The 19,305-nt window shown below is 40.8% G+C and overlaps 1 protein-coding gene across 2 annotated transcripts; it reads left to right on the top strand.

The window, feature by feature from the left end:
- Window positions 1–804: 804 nt before the first annotated feature.
- Window positions 805–17,698, top strand: LOC134086185 (NACHT, LRR and PYD domains-containing protein 3-like). Of its 2 annotated transcripts, XM_062540008.1 has the most exons (10): window positions 805–859; window positions 4,898–5,140; window positions 7,923–9,894; window positions 12,739–12,996; window positions 13,446–13,619; window positions 13,712–13,879; window positions 14,295–14,465; window positions 14,963–15,133; window positions 15,693–15,739; window positions 16,546–17,698. In XM_062540008.1, the coding sequence occupies exons 2-10, from the start codon at window positions 4,933–4,935 to the stop codon at window positions 16,989–16,991; spliced, it is 3,615 nt and encodes a 1,204-aa protein (XP_062395992.1). In that variant the 5' UTR covers window positions 805–859; window positions 4,898–4,932; the 3' UTR covers window positions 16,992–17,698. The 2 variants fall into 2 exon arrangements, with proteins under 2 accessions (XP_062395992.1, XP_062395993.1); XM_062540009.1 differs by lacking the exons at window positions 14,295–14,465; window positions 14,963–15,133; window positions 15,693–15,739; window positions 16,546–17,698 and adding an exon at window positions 13,980–14,278.
- The last annotated feature ends 1,607 nt before the right edge of the window (window positions 17,699–19,305 follow it).

Raw genomic sequence — 19,305 nt, 5'->3', positions numbered from 1 at the left:
CAAGTTCAAAATGTAGGCCTACTCATATTTTCCATGAAATAGTCACATTTGTCATTTGATATGTTGCCGATGTCCTTTATTCAGCTAAATGTGGGTTTACAAGATTTGCAGAGGATCACATTCTGTTTTCATTTAAATTTTACACAGTGTCCTACTTTTTTTTGGATACACAACAAATACACATAAAATCTTGCCCATTCTCACATCATTCTGGTTATCCACTGTTGCATCACTAGAGCAGCACACATAACTCAGCTGGCATGTATACTGATTAAATGTGTACACAGGATGTTGCCTGTATCTGCACAGTACTGATAGGCTATAGTGTAGTAAATAAAGTGCTAAACAAAGGCAGAGGTGACAGTGGGCAGATTCTGCAAAAGAAAGACAGGAATGTCACTGCCATATGTGTCATAAGGTGTCACACTGCCAGACTGTGTTCGATAAAGGAGGAGTTAGCTGAAAGAGTTTTGTCATCCCATCTTGTAACTGTCACCAGATAACCAAAGCTTTGTTTACATAAACATTTTAGCAGCCTTCACACTATGTGTGATTTTGAAGGCTAATGAATTACTACTTGTTTGAATGTAATTTGGTCACAAGTTCACAACATATCACTGTAGGCTATAGGCCTACTATCTAATTAATACATATTGCTATTTAACACAGCATTTGAATGGATACATTTTATTAGTGCTCTAGCGCACTACATGTATTCATTCATAGCGCCCTCTATGGGGTGTAGACGGTCTTGTGGGTAGAAGCATAGGGCGGAGAGAGAAAACTTTGCCCATTAGATGCGGAAGCATGTGAAGAGGAATCGGTGCCGTCTAGTCTGACTGACCCGACGTCAGGACAGGTAAGACATTGCATTTGCCTGAATAATGAAAGAATAGTCGGGTCTTCTTGTTTTACATGTTGTCAGTCTGCCTCAGCAACTTGTTTAATGCCAATTCCAATGTAGTTTTGTCAAATGTACATTAGAGCATTAATTGCGTAAACAGGCTAGCTACACCTACAAGAAAGCTGAATACTCTGAATCGAAACTTAAGCAAAATGAAGGTGTCGTAGGCTAGGATACGTTCAGCTTTAGATCAAATCAAGAGATCCCTGTAGGCATCTGAAAACAGCCTAGGTTCAAACCAGGCTGTCATTTTTTTCTGTCATTCCCCACTTTGAAGTTGGTGAATTTTCAAGCCCCACCTAACCCCATCAACTAGGCCAAATGGTGACGTTAAAATATAGGCCTATTTTAGATTTTGGGTCCACGTAGGCTTACGTTACATTTCCCGTCCCGAGGGCTATTTCACAAAAGCAGAATTAAGACATCCCAGCTAAGTGTTAAAGCGAGGTTTGACATAGCGTTGTCTGGTCATCTTTGCTCAACTCGTTTCACTAACGCCAAACCAGGATGAGTGAGCTGTCCAGGTGGGCTACGTGCGCGTTCTCGTTTCTCCCCAAAATAACTAACGGTTGAAATAAAAAAAAAGAAAATGTCATTCACTCAAAGTGAACATCCGCTTTTGATATAGACTAATACGAAGTAAAGTTTCACAATGGGGAAGCATGACTATTTATGTAACATAGCGAGAGTATGTGTGGCAGACCAACTGAACGCAAATTTACGTGTATGCCAGCGTTTCTCAAACTGTGGGGCGCAGAGACATGCCAGGTGGGGCGCGAGCTGACGAGAAAAAAACGGATATTTATTTTTAATCTGTAGCCTGTGCCCTCTTTTATTGATAATTACGAGAATGCACCTCCATCTCACAAAACAAACACAAACAAGGTAATCTAGACTCTTGTAGGCCTATCATTGACCAAATGAAAATGTTAGTCTGTCCTGGAATCATAGTCCGAAAAAAATGATTGACGTCGTAATTTTAATTGCAGCGGAAACGGAAAAAAAACGTTCATTTTCGAGACGAGCGCAGTGAAATTGAAGGATATCTTGGCTATCTGTCCGACGACATAATTAGTCTACCTGGCAGAACAGGACATCAAATGGGAAAACTGTGAGGGACTTTGCTCGGTTGGGGCCCAGATAATAGCAGGTAAAAGAAATGCTATCGTCGTGATAAAGACGGTGCCCGATGCGCAACAGACGGACTGTTTCATTCAGGGAAGCGCTAGCGTCAAGGCTTGACCTGAATACGATAGTAAGAGTGTTGAACTTAATTTATAACAAAATGGTAGCATATAGTTGGTCCTTTTGCTGTATTTTTGGAAATCAGCTTTTTTTGAAGCAAGGATTGACACTTGTCAATTACAAAAAACTGATGTTATTGGTCATTGATTTAGATTTTTATTTTTTCTCTATTTTTGAACTGATATTTATCTGTAGTAGCCTAACTGTTAGGCCTATTTGTTACTGATGTATATTTAGCAAGTGACGTTATAAATGTGACAATTTTGAGCTTGACCTATACTTTCTTAGAGCGATGATGGACAGGTGGGGCTCGAGAAAGCCCCCTTGATCAAAGTGGGGAATGAAAGAAAAAGTTTGAGAACCACTGGTGTATGTAGTTGAAAACACCTTCGAAAACAACGAGTAGGCTTATGTTAATAAGGCCACCATAATTTAAATGATAATATGGTATTGGGCAGACAATCTATTGTGTTTTGCGAGTAAATGCATGTAGCCAATACATGAAATAGGCTACAGCTCTTAAAAAATCGCATGGATGTCTGATTTGAATGACAGCTGCTGAACCAATTTTGAATGCTAGCTGAACCAATCAGATAATGTAATCACCATTAGAATTAAAGGAACACTTCACTGTTTTTTCATATTAAACTATGCCCAATGGATTCATTAGGATCCAAACAGAGATGAAGTTAGATGATATAGTTATCCCCCTTACCTGCTTAGAAATGCACCACGTTTTATTTTGTCTCACCATACTTGGTCGTGTGACTACTCGTGTAACTGTGTTTTAATAGGGAAAACATGGAGATGTTTGGTCGCTTGTGTAGCACACAGTTGATTTGATATCCATGAACTAGTCTATAATCAATAGGCTACATGAATTAAGGGATAATGTATAGAACACCGGTCATTATTGGAAAATAATGACCGGCCAATAGGCTATTACGTTCAATACTTTATTTTTTGACCACCGAAAAAACATTTAGAGTGAGCCCTTTTAATTCGAACGTAGGCTATCTATAATGTTTAAAAGCCTATGGTAAAGTTGTTTTCAGTTTAATTAGCCTACTTATTCACTCGTTTTGTTCAGGGTGAAGACAATCAAAGTCCCAAGTCAAACCATCATAATTGCTGTTTAGTGATTTACGATTTCGTTAATTCTCCTTTTATGTAGGCAACTATCTTTTTCTCTCAATGTTCAATTTGATGACTTCCGATGAAAATCATGTAGATGGTGCTTGTTAATCGAACTGAAATCCTCTAGTATTGCCTTAAAGGTAGGGTATGGGTAGCCTGATTACCATCGACTTTCAAAGGCTCTGCGAGACTTTAGTCTGACCAAGAGCCTGTGCTAACACGGTTTCTCCAAGCGCTGGTTGGCCCGCCTCCTTTAAGTGCCTCGATTTGCTACTGGTCGATGTCAGAAAGCGGTTTGCCGAGTTTAAACCAATAACAACACTCTTTCCTCTGCCTTGAACAAGCCTCTACCCAGAGCCGTTGGAGCTGCTCAAAGTTGATTGGTTCTCGACCAAAGGGGGCAGTTCTGCAGATTTCGGGAACTCAGAAATCCTTCCCGATTAGCAGTTGACCAGACCAGCGACAGCAAAAGCCGAAGGTGTTACGTCACTGGGAGGGCGTGCCAGGCTAGGGTATGGGTAGGGTTGGAAGCACTGAAATGGAAATTAAACATGTCAATCATCTGTGGGACGGGCAGGGCTTGAAAAACTCCAGACAATTATATTGTTGACCCTAGCATCATTTCACAGCTCGTTTGTCAATCTAACTCAAGTAGAGGTCTATGCTAGTTCAAGCCAGGCTATTTCTGTTAAGCGCCGCCTTCTTTAGCGAGGTTGATGGAATACCCCCCCTGGTAAATAGTTGAAACATCACTGAGGAAACATTATTTTGATGAAGGGGAAACATTTGTCAGTGTAAAATGAGTTAATTGTAAATTGACTAAACTTTATAACAGTCTATATATGTGACCCTGTAAAGCGAAACCAGTCACTTTGCGCGTTATTTTGAGAAAATTACCTAATTTCACGGAAAAACATACATTTTGCCTGTTAAACTGTTGACTGTTATTTATTTTATCGCGAGATTAACGCTCTTTCTGACCTGTGACAAGTTTTTTCATAAACTGCTGTGGCCACGTTAGAATAACTACAGGACCCGGCTGTAAACCAGAAGCAAAACAGTAAGCGCGCCCCACAATGCCATTGTTTAGATGTCCAGCGGAAGACGTTAAAATGGACGCTGCTACAATTAATGAATGAAAAGTTTAGTTTCAAAACATTGGCAGGGTTGATAAGAGCAAAGTTATCTGCATGTACTGCTGATGTGAACTGAGTTACCATCGTAGCACGACTAGTTATTATTAGCCGCATTGAGAATTTGCACGAAACTGAGAAGTAGGTAGAGCAGGCATTGGGGCAGACGAATACAGTTGCGCTAACGGGAGATAGGCTTGAATAAGGCTACAACAATTAAGAGCTTTTTTATGTTATTGCAGTATCTGAACTTCTAGGAGGAGGGAAGTTTGTTTCTTGCTCAGTGGTGCTGCCAGCAGGTGCCATCTGTTTCAATACTTATTGACAGTATTAGGCTACTACAGACTTAGTACGCAAGTTAACTAGAACATTCATGAGATTATTCGCGATTAAATTTTTTTTAATCGATTGACTGCACTAATTTATAGCAATTGGCTCTGTGATCTCTCCATCATTCTTGTATTCTCCTCCGCACCAGGTTTCAGCATTTGACAGCTGACTTTCAGTAGGCTAATGGCCGATTCCACGTCCAGTGAGTCGGCCATTACGGCTCAGACTGGACCTTCACAGCCCACCATTACGGCTCAGACTGGACCTCTCCAATCCACCATTACGGCTCATACGGGTGGAGTTGCAGTCTTACCTCAACTACATTCTTGCCACATTGAAGGATCGGTCAACATCAGCGTCAGCACATGCTCAGCTCCTGTGCTGAAACCAGGTCATAATGTACACTCCACATCTTTCCCTTGTACCTGCATGCTTCCTACCAACAAATATGGCATCGTAAACACATTCATAAAGGGTTATAAAGTATTCATAATGCCTCATAATTGACACAAGTATAGACATAGTAATGACTGCATGCATAAATGTAAGGTATTAAAACATGACTTCATAAGGCTTCTTAATGGCACTAATGACATCTTTGTGTGAAATGCTGTAATTTCACCAAATACTCTTTGTTGAGCCAAGCTTTAAAGTACCACTCCAGTCTTTGAACCTCATTTATCATTTATCATTACGTTAATTTCTCAGACATCAGATGAAAAGGAGTCAGGCCTCAGGAAAAACGCTGTCAGAAGTCAGACAAAAAAGTCAGGCTTCAAAACAAAACAACTGTTTTGTATCATATCACAAATAATTTTGATTTCTTTACTATGCCAGGCTACCAGTTTACAGAGACCTGACTCTGATTTTTCTGACATCGTTTTTTCTGAGACCTGATTTCACTATTTCTGACATCATTTTTTCTGAGACCTGACTTCACTTTTTCTGACAGCGTTTTTTCTGAGACCTGACTCCTTGTCATCTTATGTCTGAAGCCTGACTGATAACTTTTCATCTGAGGGTGCTTTCACACTAGGTCCTCTGGACCGGAACCGGGTTCGTTTGGTCCGATGGTTCGGTTGTTTTTGAACGTGAGAACGCAACCGTACCGAACTCGGGTGCGGACCCGGGACCGGACCCGGGTCCGCCTGAAAAGGTGGTCTCGGGTCCGGTTCGCTAGAACCCTGGAGCAGGTTGCTAAGCAAACGTTCTGAAGAATCTAAAGAATCTTTACCTTTGTCTTCTTCACTGCTGTGTTGCCAAGTGATATTTGTAAACAGAATTCTCGAAATTCGTGTCTAGAAGCATGGTGCTTATGACGCAAACGGACCCGGGTGCGCAGACAAACATGTAATGTGAACACAGACCAACTACAGTAGAAGTAACCGCACTCGGGTCCGGTCCAGTTAAACGGACCTAGTGTGAAAGCTTTTTTTTTGTCTGACTCTTTTTTCCTGACAGCGTTTTTCCTGAGACCTGACTCCTTTTCTTCTGATGTCTGAGAAATGAATGTGTACATGACATTGGTTTCGCTGAGACCTGATGCCTTTTCATCTGATGTCTGACATCTGACTCTGACATCTGAGGATGTCCTAAAATGGACACCGTACATAGGACCTCATTTTCTTTTTTTTAAAGTATATTTTTTGGCCTTTTTGCCTTTAATGTTATAGTACAGTGAAGAGTAGACAGGAAACAAGTGGGAGAGAGAGATGGGGTGGGATCGGGACATGACCGCAGGCCGAATTTGAACCTGGGTCCCCGTGGGCACTCGGACCCGTATATGGTACGAGCGCTGTAGCCTGCTGCGCCACAGCACCCCCCTAGGACCTCATTTTCAACTAAAGCCTACCTTACATTGACAGACTTTGCAAAGATTTGGAAAATATTTTTGAAAGACTACAGTCTCAGACACTCTCACATCTAAAGACAATTCATCCAGTTTCTAGTCACAGTCTAGCACAGGCCAGTCTCAGATTAGGATTTTGCAAAGACTGTGGGTCACTGTTTACAAGACTGCTACAAGATTCCTTCAAATTATTTCCATTGTGCACTACATATCAACACAAACTCATATACGATAAACTACTCATATCAAAGTATTTTTTTTCGCGTTTCTGCAGCATTGTTTGATGTGTGACATCACTAACAGATATAGAGTTGTTCTGTCACGTAGAATAGCCGACTAATAAATTATTAGAAACGAAATAATCATATAGGCCACAGCTGTCGCCTATTTTGCCCCTTCCTGTTTCGTGTTCGAGCAAGGTTGCTATTGGTTTTTAATGTTAACGTCACTATTTGCATGAGCCACGACTGAAAAGACTTCCGATAATATCAAACATGTTTGATATTGTCGTAACGGCAAAACTAGAAAAAGACTGACTCCGACGGACTTAAAACCGCTAAGATTGGCACCTTACACTAAACGATTTAGATGACGGGAGCGCGCCGCGATTCTAGAACAACTCCCATGATTTCCTCCCGATTTAGGAAATTTAGTCACCGACTGTTAAAACAGACCAAAATCGTACAATGTAAGCCAGCCTTTAGCCAGTGTGATATAAGTCAGTGGAGACCGTTTTCAGCACATTTCATCCAGTCCTTCTAGTTGCAGAGTTCGCCAGTGCTAGGCTAGCACAAGTCAACGGTTTCTTAAGCCTCCCACTCCACAGAACACCCAAAATGACGTGTCAGACCATCGATGTACATGTCTGTGTTGATAGTTTTATTTCTAAGATTATTCTATCACACTGGCTGAGTTGGAAATTAGGTGCTATTGGAAATGAGGTGCTATGTCCAAAATTCCGAACTACTGTATTCCTTAATAATGGTTTTGTAGGTTGTCAAGATCAAAACACTTCATGAGTTCAGTCGTGTGTTTTAATAGTTACATAGACTTATGTCAGATGCTGTGGTGCATTATACACTTTTATGATGCAAACATTTATAAACCCGCTTATAATGCTTTATGTGCAATGAGTTTTTTAGTGTCGCCAACAATTATTCCTAACCATATCTTTAGCTTTACAATATGTCACAAAAGTGTTTTACGTCTTCACACATAAGCTCATAGCACACTGATTATTCACAAAATACTGTACTTTGAAAACCCTCTGATATACTTTGAAACTCTATGATATTAATATCAGTTCTCCCTTTTTTTCAACCAGATATCTGCATTAAAACAGTGTCTGATAAACTGAAATCAAATCTGAGGAAGACATTTGGGAGCATTTTAGAGGGCATAGCAAGGAAAGGAACCCCAACGTTGCTCAATGATATTTACACAAAATTGTACATCATTCAGGGAGAGAGAGAGCGAATAAACAATGAACATGAGGTTTGGGAATTGGATAGTGTTTTAGAATCAGAAACATCTCAAGACACTCCAATCAACCTCAACGACATTTTTCAACGTTTACCTGACGAAAATGAAGATTTTCGAGTTGTCATAACGAAAGGAATTGCTGGTATTGGAAAAACAGTTTCCGTGCACAAATTTATCCTTGACTGGACAGAAGAGAAAGCCAACCAGGATGTGGATCTCATGATCGTGCTTCCCTTTCGAGACCTGAACACAATGATTGAAGATGATGAAGGGTACAGTCTTCAAGAGCTGCTGGAGGAGTTCTATCCTGAACTTAGAGATGTCAAAGACCCAAATAAGTATGATGGCTATAAAATTCTGTTCATCTTTGATGGTCTGGATGAAAGCAGACTTCCTCTTGATTTCCACAACAACAAGAGGACATCTAATGTAACAAAGAAGTTTTCAGTGGATGTGTTAATTACAAATCTGATCAAAGGACAACTTTTGTCATCTGCTTATATTTGGATAACTTCTCGACCGGCAGCCATCCACAAAGTCAGTAACTGGATTCTACATCGTTTGACTGAGATACAAGGATTCAGTGACCCACAGAAAGAGGAGTATTTCAGAAAGAAAATTACTGATCCGATTTTGGCTGACAGGGTTATCTCCCATATCAAGACATCGAAGAGCCTACACATCATGTGTCACATCCCAGTCTTCTGTTGGATATCGTCAACAGTGTTTTCTATTCCAGAGATTTTGGACACCACCCCTGAAAATATTCCTACCTCCCTGACTGCCATGTACACCCGATTTCTTCTTCATCAGATGCAGAAGAAGAATGAGAAGTACTATGGCAAACACAATACAGTGCCACTATCTGAGACAGACATGAAGATAATCCTCAAATTGGGTGAGCTGGCCTTTGCAAACTTGGATAAACAAAATCTGGTGTTTTCTGAGAGTGACCTGAGTAAGCATGACATCGACGTCACTGATGTCTCGATACAATCAGGTGTCTTCACTGAAATTTTTAAAGAGGAGGATCCTACCATCCGAGAGAAGTGGTACAGCTTTGTCCATCTCACCATACAAGAGTATCTTGCTGCATTCCATGCATTCTACTTGTTTGCTTCTGAAGGATCAAACCCATTTCCACCTCAAAAAAGATCCAGATATGAGTATGACTACGAAGACGATAGTGAAGAAAGTGTGAACCAGAGTGGTAATACAGAGGAAGATGAATTCAGTGATGATGAGAATGATTCCAGTGATCCAGAGTATGCAACAAGTGAAGATGATGAGGAGTACAGTGATGAGGATGAGATTCAACAGACTGCTTCACAGCAAATAAAAAGTCTTCATGATTTACAGAAGACTGCAATTCGTAAGGCTTTGAAGAGCACCAATGGTCATCTGGATCTTTTTGTCAGATTCCTTCTTGGGCTCCCAGTGGATGACAGTCTGTGGAGACATTTCAACTTGCAGATAACCAAAGATCAAAAGAGCATTAAGGAAACTATCCAGTACATTAAAAACAAGGTTGTAATGATGAAGGAGAGAATGCTCCCATCCCCAGAACGTTGCTTCAATCTCTTCCACTGTCTCGGCGAACTGAAAGATGTGTCACTGCTTAAGGGAATTCAGAAGTTCTTGTCCTCCATGAATCTATCCAATCAGACGATAACTGCAGCTCAGTGCACTGCCTTTGCCTTCATTATTATCACATCAGATGAGGTGATGGAGGAGTTTGACCTGAGGAAGTACAACGCATCTAGAGAGGGTCGGAGAAGACTGATTCCAGTTCTGAGATGCTGCATCAAAGCCAAGTGAGTACAGTGTTTCCCACAGAATGTTATTCTATTTGTGGTGGTGTAGCCGACAGTCGTTGCCAGTCTGCATATACACTCACTATATTGCCAAAAGTATTGGGTCACCTGCCTTGACTCACATGAACTACATGTTACTCACATGAACTGAAGTGACATCCCATTCTTAATCCATAAGGTTTAATATGATGTCCACTTTTTACAGCTATAACTGCTTCAACTCCTCTGAGAAGGCTTTAGTTTACAAGGTTTAGGAGTGTGTTAATTAGAATTTTGACCATTTTTCCAGAAGCGCATTTGTGAGGTCACACACTGATGTTGGATGTGGAGACTGGCTATCAGTCTCCACTCTAATTCATCCCAAAGGGTAGTTTCAACAATCATTCACAAATATGGTCAGAAAGTTTGGTGATTGGAACAACAACTTTGTGTTGAATTGAGTTTTTGAATCATCATTCAAGGATATTTGTGGTTGTCAACTGTTGTAATTGCCTGTTTTCATTTCCTGAATGTCAAATAGTATGTAAGTAATTTAAAAAATCGACATAGCGCCTTTTAAATGGCATATTCGTCTTTGTCCAGAAAGGACAGTGAAGAGTGACAGCCAGGAAACTAGTGGTAGAGGGAAATAGGGTGGGTAGAGGGAAATAGGGTGGGTTCAGGAAATAACCATGGGTCATAGTGCTGTGCGATACTACGGTATATATCGTTGTACGACAGAAAAATGTCTATCGTACGATACGATCCCGTTTATATCGTAATTTTAACGTGTGTGGCTGTGACTGCTCAGATAATTTAACTGCAGGTGCGTTGCCGCTTCTCGCAGTGGGCAACGTAAACGTAATTGTCTGACTCGGGATGGGTGGCCAGGCAAATGAACATAGCTAATAGTAAACAAATTAAACTTTTTTTGAAGTTGGCATAAAGACTAGTGTTGCACGGTGCACCGATACTACAAAAGTATTGCAATACCCTGAAATTAAAAATGTCATAACACCTAATGTTAGCCTACTTTACGTTGTCCTCAACTTTGTTACATTTTTTAACATTTATTTAATCTAATGATGTAGAAAACAAGGAATTGCACCTCTGATTGCATCTATGCGCTATGCACAACTATTATTTCACTAGCCTAAAACAATGAGACTGTAAGCTAATTACTCTCACGTTTTTCTTAAAGTGACAGGCACTCAATTACACCTACTGTACACACAACCACAACTGTTAAAAAAAGTTTAATAAATGATAGGAGAAAATAAATGAAAAATTGGCATTCATGTGTGGATATAAATATATAATTTTAAGTAGAAATTAGTGTTGTCAAAAATATTGCGTTATTAACGCGTTAACGCAAAACAATTTTAACGGCGTTATTTTTTTTTTTGCGAGATTAACGCTCTTCCTGACCTGTAAGAAGTTTTTTCATAAACTGCTGTGGCTACGTTAGAGAAACTACAGGACCTGGCTGTAAACAAGCAATCCCATGCCATTTATGTCCAGCTGAAGAGGTTAAAATGACAAACTAATAAATGGAAAGTTTAGTTTTAAAGCCAGGGTCAGTTGATAAGAGCAAAGTTATCTGCATATACTGTCGATGTGAACTTAGTTACCATCGTAGCACGACAAGTTATTATTAGCCGCATTGAGAATTTGCACGAAACTTAGAAGACTGAGATAGAGCAGGCGTTGGGGCAGACGCAGTTGCGCTAACGGGAGATTAGCCTACTGGACTCGGTGTTGAGAACTATCTCGAGGTAACGTTAATGTGAGTGTATGTGTGTGTCTGTGTGCGACATCCCTCTGGCTCTTCTCTCCCCTTCCTACTGCTGCGTTATCTGTCTTCTTGTACCTGTGTGCTTGTGTGTGCGCGCACGCGTTCATGCACATTCGGTCAAAGCCATCGATCGATGGCTTTGCATTCGGTGTGTGTGTGTTTGTGTGAGTGAGTGTGTGTGCATTCGTGCACATTCGGTGTGTGTGTGTGAGAGAGAGAGAGAGAGAGAGAGAGAGAGAGAGAGAGAGAGAGAGAGAGAGAGAGAGAGAGAGAGCTATGTTTGAATTAGGCTTGAATTAGGCTACAACAATTCAGAGTTTTTTTTACTATCTCGGGGTAACGTTAATGTGTTTGTCTGTGTGGGACATCCCTCTGGCGCTTCTCTCCCCTTCCTACTGTAACTTGCGTTATCTGTCTTGTGCCTGCGTGCGTGCGTGCGTGCGTGCGTGCGTGCGTGCGTGCGTGTGTGTGTGCGCGTGCGTTCATGCACATTCGGTGTTTGTGTGTGTGAGTGAGTGTGTGTGCATTCGTGCACATTCAGTGTGTGTGTGTGTGTGAGAGAGAGAGAGAGAAGAACTATGTTTGAATTAGGCTTGAATTAGGCTACAACAATTAAGAGCTTTTTTTTATGTTATTGCAGTATCTGAACTTCTAGGAGGAGGGATGTTTGTTTCTTGCTCAGTGGTGCTGCCAGCATTGTGTCATCTGTCAATAGCCTACTTATTGACAGTATTACTACAGACATGAATGGCTGTAACACTATACTGTGGTTTGCAAAAAAAAAAAAAACATTTGCACAAAGCAAGCCTATCCACTTTACTTTCGATTGACAGCACTAGTAGAAATACTATATCGGGATATAGAATTGCCTATATCGGGAAATAGCTTTTTGTCCATATCGCACAGCACTAATGGGTCAGATTCAAACCTGGGTCCCCATGGGCACTTGGACCCAAAAGAGGTACAAAAGCTACTCTGCTTGGCACATGCCTTTACCACTCACTCAGCAGTATACTGATATGCAAAGTATGAACATTTTGTAATTGTTTATGTCATTTTTATGTTTGTAGGCTAGCGGATTGCATACTCAATGAAAAGTGCTGTAAGGCTTTGGCACAAGTTCTTCAGTCAAACAACTCACACCTGAGAGAGTTGGACCTCAGCCACAATGATTTAGAGGAACCTGCAGTGAAAGCACTGGCAGATGGGCTGAAAAACTCCCACCGCTCACTCGCCTCCCTCGACCTCAGCTTTGTTGACCTAGAAAAAGCAGGACCGGTTTTAATGAATGCCATTTTATTGGGACCCCATCAACCGCATACTTTGAGGTAATATGGCAATTATAACTGTTATTACTACAATTACTGACTTAACTACAGTCAGTACTATTATTATTGCTGTATAATGGTTGCTATTTCTGGTAACAATTGAAAACATTGGTTGCTTCCTCCGTAAACCACGTTATATTAACTGTTTACATACAACATAGGCATATGATGACTTACCAGCAGTTGTTCGATTTAGATTAGATACTTTAGATAATTTTTAACTCTCTGTCTATGTCCTCCTGTTTACCCAGGGAAGACGCGATGGATGACTTATTTTTTCCCCACTCTAGACTTTATACTCACATAAATGTGCTATTCACTTCCGAGCAGCCTATATGTGTGACTGTGCCTTTACACAATACACAAGCATATTGCACATGCGCTGACATGTTCTGCTGAGAGGTCCCAAACATAATATGTAGCCTTTAAATATGTTTTCCCCCAAATAGCCTCCGTGGATGTAAACTGAAACAGGATATATGTGACATTCTGGCCAAGGCCATGGAGATGCCGTCATCCCAACTGAAGAATCTTGACTTGAGTTACAACCCCTTGACAGATGCTGGAGTAGAGAAAGTTCTTCAGGGACTTCTAAGTAAAACATGTGTGCTGGAAATGCTGAGGTACAACCCTCCTACCTGCATGTCTTTAAAAAAAAGAATTCTGTTGTGCACCTGTGGGTTCTCTTACACATACTGACCTATTTTGTCACCAGGTTGTGTGCCTGTTACATCACTGAAGCATCCTGTGTGACGTTGGCTAAGATTCTTCAACAGTCAAGTCTCTTGGAACTGGACCTGAGTGGCAATCTGTTAAGAGATGAAGGAGTCAAGCTGGTCTGCACTGGACTAATGAGTCCCCACTGTCGGTTAAACACATTGGGGTGAGTAATCCTCCCAATACTTTAAGATTAGTGCTGGCAAGAAAGCTAGCAGCCTGGGCTTACAGCTCGATCTTACAATCCGAGGTGCTGATGTTCGCAGGTTCGAGTCTGGGCGCGTGCAGGGCTGCGCGGTTCAGATTACACTTGGCACAGATGTTGTGTTGATGACTCATAACATTTTGGCAGATGTTCACCTGACAAAATATGCCAACCAATGCTGGAAGCAGTTTTCCTTTAAAACATCATAAAAATACAGAACATATTTACGATACGGAAAGTACTCTGAACTTTAGAACTATTCATTCACTTCTGAATACTGTTGAAACTGTTTATTGTTCCACACTCTCTTTAATTTGGACTAATCCCAAGAGAGTCTGGGTTTTTTCACATTGTGTGTGTATTTTCAATCCTCTAGATTGAAAGACTGTAACCTCTACAAGAGTTCCTGTGCGGCTTTGGCTCCTGTCTTATGGTCTTTTTCGGAGTTGAAAGACCTAGACCTGTCCGACAACGACTTGCTGGACGCAGGAGTTCGGAGACTCTCGGCTGGATTAAGGAATCGCAACTGCTCCCTTCGTGTCCTAAAGTGAGAAAAATAGATACGTTGCAGTGTGCTGTCCACTAATGACTCATTGTTGGTTCATTTATATCAGTTTTTAATCACACCTGTCATATTTTCCTGACTTTGTGTCTTATCAATCTTGCCCTTGGTGACCCCAAAAAACAGCATGCAACTAGATTGGTTTAATCAAATATAATCAGCTTATGAATATCAAGTGAATGTATATGGCTCTGTATTAACATACATTTAACACATATTTATTCAGTAGACACTGTTATCTAAAGTGACCTACAAATGTCAACTATATTACAATGGTTTACCCCAGAGCAACTTGGGGTTAAGTGTCTTACTCAAGGGCAGAATGGTGGAAGCCAGAAATTGAACCCAAAACTTTTCAGGTTACTGCACGCTAGCCTAGCTCCTTAACCTTTACAATACCACTGCCCCACATCTACACAGTTGTATTTATGTTGTACAATGTAGCGCTCAACTAACAAGTCTTGGAACATCTATCTTTGCAGGATGTCTGGTTGCCAGATCACAGAGAGAGGCTGTGCTTTGCTTGCCTCCGCTCTCATCAGAAATCCCCATCATCTTGAAGAGCTGGATCTCAGCTACAATCACCCAGGAGAGTCAAGACAGCAGCTGTCTGCCAGACTGGAAGATCCACACTGCCATCTACAGAACCTAAAGTAAATCTGTGTACAACTCCCATTGTATGTACTAACGTGTCCTGAGTCCTGACAAAAGTCTGTCGGGACACTAAAAATGTGTTTACACTAACCACTATAAAATTATCCCGGTTGTCAGCAATTACATAGCCGAGGTGGTCTCCTTATAGGCTGATCATTAACTAAACTCATGTAGAAATACTACTTATATTAAGTGTCCAGCGTTTAATTTCAACAATGGCCGGGTTTCCCAAAATCGTTAAGAAGCTCTTAAGTCCTAAGAACTTCTTAGGAGCGTTCTTAGAACATTCTTACAACGCTCCTAAGAAGTTCTTAGCACTTAAGAGCTTCTTAGCAATTTTGGGAAACCCGGCCAATGTGTGTTTGTGTGTGTGTCTGTCAATCGTAGCCGTCCGCATAATCTTTGCAGCCAACGTCACAATGCATCTTTGTAAACACTCTTGCAATGCCTCTTCATATCTGCCTCATTTTAACGGTTATATCGCTAGCTACGCTATGACAATGTCAAAGAGAAAGTCATGATTCTCAAAATAACCTATGACTAAAATCATTTTTACAGCATGGAGCATGTTGGGAAGAGGAGCCTAAAATGGGGTCTGAAAAAATGTAAGTTCCTTTATGATCTAAGCTATTTAAACGTTTTGTGTGCATAATGGCTAACATAGCCTGGTCCTACCATACTCTCATACATTCATAATGTACAGAGAGTCTGGTCAATTTCCATTGCCAAGCTTGAACTTCCTTGAATGTGGTGCCCAGCGCACTCGAACAGCAGACGGAGAGAGATCAGTGATAGAATTATTTTGAAGGTTTATTTTCCTTCAAAAACACAGCAGCAGTAACGTTAACTCATAATAATTTACATGTAACAAAAAATAACTAACTAAGTTAAAGTAAATAGGCACGTAAGCATATAGGGCACATGAGCACAGTCGAAAAACTGTTTGCTTCCCAATCAACAACACCTGTGATTAGGTTCCCTTAGGTTAAATGGCCTAACTCTGCTGACCTAAGGTCAACTGAACCACACAGCAAATACAGCCCCCTAATGGCACAGGGCAATATTACATGAAACATGAAGCAAAATTGATATGACTCATACAGATACTCTACTGATGTTTAAAACTATTGGATCTACCCAGAGCACTCAGATCTGCCATAACCAATCGCTAACGTGTGGTCGTGATGTGACATGCTCAAACTACCGCACAACCTCAACATTATATCGTTCTCAGCTACTCCCTCTGTTTGCTGATTGGACCTGCACATTTTTGTCTTGAGAAAACCTGCGAATAAACCGCAGACCCAGACTCTCTGTATGTTATGAATGTACGAGAGTATGGTAGTACCAGGCTAATGTTAATATGTAGCTTGTAGATGTTTCATGATTCCTATTGTTCTCTTAAATACAGATGCTGTAGACCTCACATTCCATCCACTTGTTCGCCTATTTGAAATAAAATCTCGGGAAATCAGAAAGTGTGACGTAGACAGTGATAAGGCTGGTTTGAATATCTTTGGCTGTGCAAGTGGGGTGAGTGATGATAACCTCTCTGCCCTACATTATCCTCATAAACTTGGAGTAGTCCTTTCATCTGACAGAAAAAAGGCCACAAAACCATCTAGAACTCAACAGCAAAAAGATGATTTGTTTCACTTTTTTTCTGCTTTTGATGCGGCGACTGGTCTGGAGTCAATGAGACAAGTGGAGTGTGACCAACCCTTATCTGGGGGACGCTTCTACTGGGAGATGGGTTGGACTGGTTGGGGTTACATCGGTGTCAGACACCATAGGACACTGAGACATGAGGACAACAAGAAACAGTGTGCGGAGATTCCTGACAGACGCTCAGTTTGACCACCATTTTCTAATGTGCTATCAGTGTCAGACCTCCGGGGTCAACGCAGGCCCTCGGCGAGTCGGTGTGTTCCTGGACTGGCCAGCGGGCACTGTGTCTTTCTACAACGTCTCCTCACGGGAGAGGATTTGGCTGCAGACAATTCACACTGCGTTTAGCGCACCGGTCACACCTTACTTTGCCTTCGGACCAGATTCTTATCATTCATCAGTCACTCTCCTGAGTCAGTGAATGGTGCAACATCACAGGGAACCCAACAAGGGAGGATGCAAACTCACCTTTGAGACCACAATATTTGTACAGATTGAAGGGGGGTAGTTCTGTCTGAGCACAACAAAAGTTAGCCTTGGTTCCCAACCTGGGGTCCGGCAACATTCAGGTCGAGCTAGGCTAGGCATTGGCAATTCATCCCCAGACCCTGATTGTTGAATAAAACAATGTGTGTGTGTGTGTGCAGGAGTTTGAGTAGGGGGCCCTGTCTTGTCTTGGACACAGGCAAAGGGGCCTTCAAGGAAAACATTTTGGGAAACACTGTTCTAAACTGACAGAAATATGCTGATCAATTTCTAAGATCACCCTAAGCTGATTTCTACTCTTTGTCTGAATTAGTCATAAATTGATTAAGAAATGTGATGTAAATTTAATTGATGTTCAATCTGTTTGCAATGTGGCAAGATTTTAGAAATAAAATATGTTTTGATTTTAATATGCATTAGCCAGCATTCTGTGCCCACATTGTTCCAATGGAAAGTACGCTGTAGGGTGGATTGCCCTAATATGGGACATTTTTTTGCTCTTCAGACTCCAGTAGTAGCCTAGGCTATATTATGCTACAATGTGAGGGCAACACATTAAATCCACATCCAATTTTGATCAAAGGACCCTACAGCGTTGACTTTCTTCTAGTTTTACTGAATTTCATTGGTTTGGGGAAGAGCTACACCCACTGGAGCTTAGGTGTCCCACATTAGGCAATGTGTCTCACATTAGGGCAATTTAGTATAAATGACAGTCATAAGAGCAATTCTACATTTGGGACAATCTAGTAAAAGACTGGCAACAAAGTGCATGTTCACCTAGAAGCACTTGGTCCGCTGGCTTGGCATGGTAGGTTAAACAGGCTATATTTGAATAAACACAATCAATATGTGGTCTATGCATAATGTGCCTAAGCAGTTATTGTAGTTTGTAAACAATAGTTTTATTTTTTTGTTGTACAAATACTATATATATATATATATATATATATATATATATATATATCATTATTATTACTACTATTATATTTTTTATTATTGTAATTATTATTATTTAATTTATTTAATATTGTGTGAGCAGGCAGATACAGTATGTGACTACAAGCCCACATGTCTTTTCAGATGTAAGAAAGACAAAGGGCTCTTGGGAGTGGCCTGAAGAGTACGCTGTTGTTCAAAAAATCGAAGTGAGAAAGAACGTTCTGCGCAGTCTCCCAAGCTGTCTGTCGACAAAAACAGAAAACAATCCCAGTCTCTCAAGAGATTCTTGAGAACTTTGAAGAATGGCTTGTTGGTTAGAGGAGGAATATCACCAAGAGCTTTCCGTAATATCCACATTCATTACCTAAAAAGATATCTTAAAGTAGAATGTGGAGTTGCCCATAAGGCACGTCTTTTGAACCCTAAACATGAAATATAAAGCCTAAAGATATATAAAGATTAATCACAAATGAAACAATGTCGTAAATGTGTAGGGGGAAAACACATTGCCTGTTGACTATATTGTCTTTCAGATAAAGGGAATGTGGTCTAAGTGAAAGAAAGAGTTCCTCTGGGCTGAAGGGAAAACATCCCTCGATCGTTTTTTCATACTTAGCGTTACATACTGTAGTGTTATGAGTTTGAGTCTTGTATTGTGGCTATTGCATTTCCCATGGGATGAATGACGTATCTGTATCATATCTATCTTACAAATGCATCTGAGTTAAACATATTTAATATCAGAAAAATGTGTGGAAATACATTTAAAGAGAAATGCAGTTTTGGTGATTTCTTCGCTGTTTTTGTGTCGTCCTCCCGCACATGCGTGGTGGACAATGTGCGGGATTCTCTTTTCGGGTTTAACTGGGTAACCTATTCCGACGCACCTGTCCCCACAAAAGAGGTGTGTAAAAGCGTTTTGTAAACCCTCTATAGTATAATCATTTATATCACCATTGATATACTTATTAATACCAACCATCATGACTTACAGTAATACTAACACACTTTATTTCTCTTCCCTTTCCCTATACCTCACCTGTTAGGTAAACCATTACCAGCCATCAACCATCTC

The sequence above is a fragment of the Sardina pilchardus genome, chromosome 1, assembly GCF_963854185.1.
Source record: "Sardina pilchardus chromosome 1, fSarPil1.1, whole genome shotgun sequence".
In the NCBI taxonomy this organism is placed as follows: Eukaryota; Metazoa; Chordata; class Actinopteri; order Clupeiformes; family Clupeidae; genus Sardina; species Sardina pilchardus.
Note: the sequence above shows the minus strand (reverse complement) of the source record. Positions and strands in the feature narration are given on the sequence as shown.

Bases quoted from the DNA above. Each gene is read 5' to 3' on its own strand.
- LOC134086185 (XM_062540008.1), top strand. From the start codon at position 4,933: ATGGCCGATTCCACGTCCAGTGAGTCGGCCATTACGGCTCAGACTGGA. The intron at 12,997-13,445 runs GTAATATGGCAA...TCCCCCAAATAG, and splicing joins CATCAACCGCATACTTTGAG to CCTCCGTGGATGTAAACTGA. The intron at 13,880-14,294 runs GTGAGTAATCCT...TCAATCCTCTAG, and splicing joins TGTCGGTTAAACACATTGGG to ATTGAAAGACTGTAACCTCT.